This window comes from Maniola jurtina, chromosome 7 (genome assembly GCF_905333055.1).
Source record: "Maniola jurtina chromosome 7, ilManJurt1.1, whole genome shotgun sequence".
Classification (NCBI taxonomy): Eukaryota; Metazoa; Arthropoda; class Insecta; order Lepidoptera; family Nymphalidae; genus Maniola; species Maniola jurtina.
The window spans coordinates 14,640,865-14,646,906 of NC_060035.1; the positions used below are offsets into that span (position 1 = coordinate 14,640,865).

General features: G+C 32.6%; 1 protein-coding gene and 1 long non-coding RNA gene across 2 annotated transcripts; one reads left to right on the forward strand and one right to left on the reverse strand.

Annotated features, from left to right (window-relative positions):
* Positions 1 to 136: 136 nt before the first annotated feature.
* Positions 137 to 5,841, forward strand: LOC123866838 (dual specificity protein phosphatase 14). Its single transcript, XM_045908549.1, has 4 exons — positions 137 to 564; positions 2,477 to 2,705; positions 3,587 to 3,723; positions 4,789 to 5,841. The coding sequence occupies exons 1-4, from the start codon at positions 458 to 460 to the stop codon at positions 4,976 to 4,978; spliced, it is 663 nt and encodes a 220-aa protein (XP_045764505.1). The 5' UTR covers positions 137 to 457; the 3' UTR covers positions 4,979 to 5,841.
* LOC123866841 lies at positions 1,751 to 2,052 on the reverse strand. The gene is made up of 2 exons (XR_006796267.1): positions 1,940 to 2,052; positions 1,751 to 1,906 (listed from the first exon to the last, which is right to left on the reverse strand). It is a non-coding gene; the product is annotated as an uncharacterized LOC123866841 (long non-coding RNA).
* Positions 5,842 to 6,042: the final 201 nt, after the last annotated feature.

Here is a 6,042-nt window from a genome sequence, read left to right on the forward strand (position 1 = left end):
ATATTTCCCTTTCAAACCCGTAAATAAATCTTGTTAGGGCACCAAAAGTAGCGCTGCTCGGATTGTAAACAAAATAAGTCACCGTTGGACGAGAATAGCCATCGGAATGCCGGATACTGCAAGCTTAGCAATCACAGGTGACCAGTTTCAGAGATTCAGAATCAGTGGCCAGTGCCCACAGCTCAGTGCGTGCAGAAGCACGAGGCTGGACGCGCATCGCTCGTGTCGAATACACTTACGATATAAAACACGTTACGAAAACTTTTCATAACTGAGACGAGTCGGAAAATAAATAAGACGACTTTAATGAAACGTGGTGACGCTATCTCGTCTAAAAACTGTGAAAATTAATATTTTTACTTCATTTATCACAAGTTTTAAATTTTTTTTTGTTTCAAAGTGTTTTTCTAAAGACAAAATAAGTGAAGTGGAATAAGTAAATATTATTGCCAGGAAAATGAAGGTTCTTACAGTCGAAGATAAGGTGGCTAATGTTGGAAATGAGAATGAACCTAGAGTTGATGGTAATGAAAGCGATAAATTGACAAAGGAGGAATTAAATAGGTGGGTAAAAGTTTAAAACAACATTGTATTTAATTCGTTTGAATCAATTAAACTGTTGAAATAATGAAATTATTGATAGCAGGTGAAGTAAGAATTCAAATAAAATGAAAAGACTTTAAATTTTTAGGCATTATTCGAAATGTTTACACGACGCTAGTTCATAGAAATTGCTTTTACAAATGTAGCAAGATAACAAGCTGTAACTTAGATATAAGTATTTACAAAGTTTAAAGGGGTTAATAATAAATTAGTTGAAATGTGGTCTTCGATATTAAATAATTTGTTAATTGCATTCTTAAATCTGAGCAAATATTTCGAACTTAATTTTGATAAGAAACCATGATGAATGATAAACATCGTTGTGCATTGCGTGTTAGTTTCCTTAATTTAGAGAACATAAGATACTATGTATTTTTTTGAAACTTAACTTTTTGAGTATCTAAGTACGTTTATAATTTTCGGCTTGTAGGTACAAGTTAATCTAAAGTACCTACTTGTTTTCTAAGTAATAAAAAGGTAATTGGATTGATAGATGATAAAGTTTCGTTAATTTCGCGATTCCACAAGTCGGAATTCCTCGTCCTAAACCAAAGGTATGAGTAGGCAAGTTCGCGCTAGGTCAGACGCGTTGGCTGATCGCCAGAATGACACAACCGACTGGTATGCTGTTTACGTGGCGGATTGTTGACGTTTTTCAGGGCATATGTGTCGCATTCCGAACCATAGCATAAGAAACAAATTCTAGAAGGATGTGTCTTAACTGAAACGTGATCTCTGATCAAGGATTTGGTTAGGAGAATACGAATTCCTTGGTTTACAATCCTTGGTGGTAACATTTTCCCGGAATTCAAACCAATTATTTTAGAACGATGTCTCTGAATTTCATAAAAATTAAAGTTGCCAAGTTTGATATTAATTTAACCATTGTAGCTTTAGTTTTAATTGAAGTAAATTTGGTTAAGCTCAAATTGAGACTAATTACTAAAATTAAAGTAGTCATATTATCCTTTAAATACTATTAAGAGGGGTCTCTCCGTCACTCGCTCTATACAAACGTAGTTCAAATTTCAGTTGAATATTAAGCAATCAAAGTCCATGAAATTGTGCAGACATATTCTAGAAACTAATATCTATGTCTGTGGTTTTCCCTGAGCCCTATTAAGCGAAGGTATAGATTTGATTCGTAGAGGACAGGATGTCTGAAAAGCATTTTATATTACAGGTAGAATTTATTGAAACTCAACGTAGTGGTATTAAATTATGACTGATCAACGGAGGCATGTTTATAAACAAAACGTAGTTTTACGTAGGAAGTATCTGTTACTCATCTTCGTTGTTAATACTTACCTACATGTTTTCATTAAGATTTTACTACTTATACTTTTCATATTTACAATTTTACTATCATCACAACTAATATCTTCTTAAATAAAAATTAATATTATGATAGTAAGTATTGTAATACTATCACCTAATAGCTATTAAAGTTACTATTCTGCAATAGGACATATTAACCATAGTCTTATATGTAAAAGTAATTTTACATATAAAAATATTTCTTAGGAGATATAATAGAAATTCTTTAGTATGAAGAATGACAAAATAATCTTATGAAACCTCGATTGAGCCTTAATTCTTTGAAACACATAGATCATTATTTTAGTTATTTTACTTATCATTTTTTAAGTCTACAAGCGAATGTTATGTTTACATTTAAACCTTCCTGAATGGTCTAAGTAAATGATGGTAAAAATCACATTGAAATACTCTAAGAAGCCTAGAAGTTATAACCAAATATCTAATTTTTAAAATTTATAAAAGCCCTATAAAATCATGTTATTGTTTGCATCATAGACATACGAATTTTCGCTTCGGTTTGCATAAATAACGTAATTTTTTTATTTGTCCCCAGAGGTTGCCCTCTTGGAGTATCTCGAGTCATCGACCTGGTATATGTTTGTGGTGCCCATGCTCTGCCAGGAGCAGTGAAGGCTTTACATCCAGGTTTAGTGGTGAATGCAGCCCCCGAACTTCCACCACCACCAGAAGACTATGCCCCAAGATATTACGTACCGCTGCTAGATACACCTAATTCAGATATGCATCCGTATATGGAAAGAGTTGCAGACCTAATAAATGAGGTATGGATTCATCAATTAATTTCATTCATGGATGATCATCATCATCATTATCATCACTATCAATAGTTAGCCGTATCTACACAGCTGGACGTAGGTCTCATGTTAATGTCATAGGAAATTTTACACGCCACGGTTTTGCCCGCCTAAATCCAGCGGGTCCCTGTGACTTGTTTGATGTCGTCTTTCCACCTATTGGGGGGTCTTCCAACCTTGCACTTTCGGTGCGAGGTCATTTTTCTAGCACCTTGGGACCCCAACGTCAATTTGGGACCCCAATTTTGAACTATCTGCCCTGCTTATTTATTGCCACTTCAACTTCGCAACCCGTTGAGCTATGTCACTTATATTGGTACTCCTACCGGATCTCTTAATTTTTGATTTGATCACGTAGATAATTCTTGCAGCATTTCTGATTAAATTGTTTTTTTTTTTAAATGTGATTAGTTAATATGAAAGAAATTAAAATAAATCTGGAGTATGATAAAACAATGTTATGCGTTGGCCCTGACATACCTATTATATTAGAAAAGAAAAACAGCTAAGTCAATAATTTTAACCTTAGAGATACATATTATGGATCGTTTTTTAATTTTTTTATATTTTGCTATTTACTCGTACCATTTAAGATTAATCGGGTAGGTAAAGACTGAAGATAAAAGTTATTGTTTCTGATAAATAAGTAGGTACTTGCGTTTATCAATAGCAGAGTAAACAAGTTTTTTGGTGTCAACGTAATAACCTTCTTTAGATAAAGTTAGTTAATACGTTTGTAAAATATAAATATAATATAGAGTACAAAATTGGTTTCAGTAGAGACAGAGAAAAATCCTCGTAATTATATGTATTTTGCAAATGAGATAACAACTGTAATTTTTCAACAGGTCGTCTCTAGAAATGAAGTCGTGCTAGTACATTGCGTTGCTGGTGTTTCAAGATCGGTTACCCTCTGCTTGGCCTATCTAGTTAAATGGCAAAAGATGACCCTCCGAGATGCCTATCACCATTTGAAACAAAGAAGGTAAAGCTTATTATTATAGAATAGAATAAACTATAAACAATTTTTTTGTTCAATCAAACTTTTATATACCTAACTTTTACAAATACCTACCTACTTTTGAATCGTCAAATGTATCTACCACTGGCTCGGAATGCCTTTCCTACCGAGAAGAACCAGCAAGAAATTCGGCAATTGCTCTCTTGAAAGACAGATTAAATAGAGAAGACTGAAGTTTAAACAGTTTTATTCACTTTAATTTATTTTCTTCATTGGTATCAAAGCTTGCGAATATCATTCCCTTGACACACATAAAAAAGTTTCGGAACCGGCAGGATTCGAACTTACGTCTCTCCCGGAGACTTTGATCTACTAGGTCACAGTTCACTAAAGTGAGAGTCCTGGCGGTCCCACAATTTTTGATATGTATTTAAAACTGATTGGAAATTCCCTTGAAGTATAGGAAAAACACTATCATAACAAGTGTAAATTAAAAATTTATAACACCCCCGACGATCCAAAGTATTTGAGTTTTCCAAAACATCATTTTCAAATAAATAATTATGTATTTAGGCAACGTCCATCTTGACAGCTTGACATATTTTGTCTATTGACATAATATTAAGAACCTAACGGTTATCTAACCTTCTTTTCTACAAGAAAACTAGAAAAGAGCTGATAACTCTTAAACGGCTAAACCAATTTTTTTAGATTAAGGCTAAGAACACTCTCGATCAAGCCACCTTTCAAACAAAAAAAACTAAATTAAAATCGGTTCATTCGTTTAGGCGCTACGATGCCACAGACAGATACACAGATACACAGATACACAGATACACAGATACACAGATACACAGATACACACGTCAAACTTATAACACCCCTCTTTTTGGGTCGGGGGTTAAAAATTATAAATCTGCATTATATTTGCATTTTTACCATCCAATGAACATCCAATGAACAAACTAAAGGTTGAACTGACTCCCTTCAGTTACTTACTTCATTGGAAGTCTTTGTGTTTATATTTCTACTGTATTAATCATAGAACACAATGGCTACAATCTTTTTCTAAAAGTTAATCTTTTTCAGGCCACAAATCCGACCGAACACCGGTTTCTTCAAGCAGCTCATAAAATTTGAGGAGAGGCTATTTGGCGAGGCATCTGTCAAGATGGTCTATTGCGAAGCCATTGATAAAGAGATCCCTGACGTCTACGAACCCGATTATAGTGGAATGATGTGGTTTAGACAGCGATATGGACCTATTGAGAATAGTTAAAATGTAAACGTCTGAAAAATTAGACATAAGCTGTTAGGTAAATAATTTTGTATAGGGTTGATATAGGTAAATAATCTAAACTAAAATTAGATGGTTCATTAACTTCAATACATTATTTTTAATGAAAGCATGAATAATTAATAAAATACCATTATAAAATATAAAATAAATTTACACGCTCAGAGTTTGGGCCCTTCATTTATATGCAATTCACCAAAATGATAACAATATTGAAGCGTAATAAACCATCTAATTACTGATATACTCGTAATTAAAAGTATAGCTACAACGAATTATATGCTGATATTAAAATATAAAGGTTTAAAAATATTAAAGATCACAAAGATTTAAGGTCGTATACATTTAAGGCTTCTATGCAGATATCGTTATATAAGTGTATGTAATAAGTATAATTGATAGGAATTATGTTTTAAATAAGACTGATATAGAAAAGTGTAACGATTGATATCAAACATTAAAGTCTTGTGCTATAAAATTCTCCTAATATAATGATGATACTATACGTCATAAGGTTCGTCGTATCAAGAGGATTATGTCTGCAGTGTGGAAACTCCTAAAATAAATGAAATAATATATTTAACTTAAAAAAATGTTAGAACATTTTTTCACACAAGAGCTTAGGATAGTACATGCTCTTGTGTGATTCAATTTGTATTAGTAGTTAATAAAATGTTAAACTAATTGTACTGTAGAGACGGTAGTAAGGAAGATCAATTTGGTTATGTATGTCAATTATATAAGTATGCGTATATCGATATTTTACATTGTGATAACTTATTGTAATGTTACTTTCTTTTTGTTAATGTTAATGGGACCAAAATAAATAAGTTTTTGATTATCAACACTGTTTTATTACTTATCTTTAAAATTCCTACTAAGTATAAAGAAAGTTAGGTGACTTTTTTTCCCAAACTGAGGTCTCTATATTTATTTTTCCAACATAAATTTAGCGTTCATAAATAGGATGCTGATGGCAATTTTGGTATATGGTGGTGAAATTGATGGGAATCTGAAGTTTTGAAATTTGTGAACAAAGTGGTAAG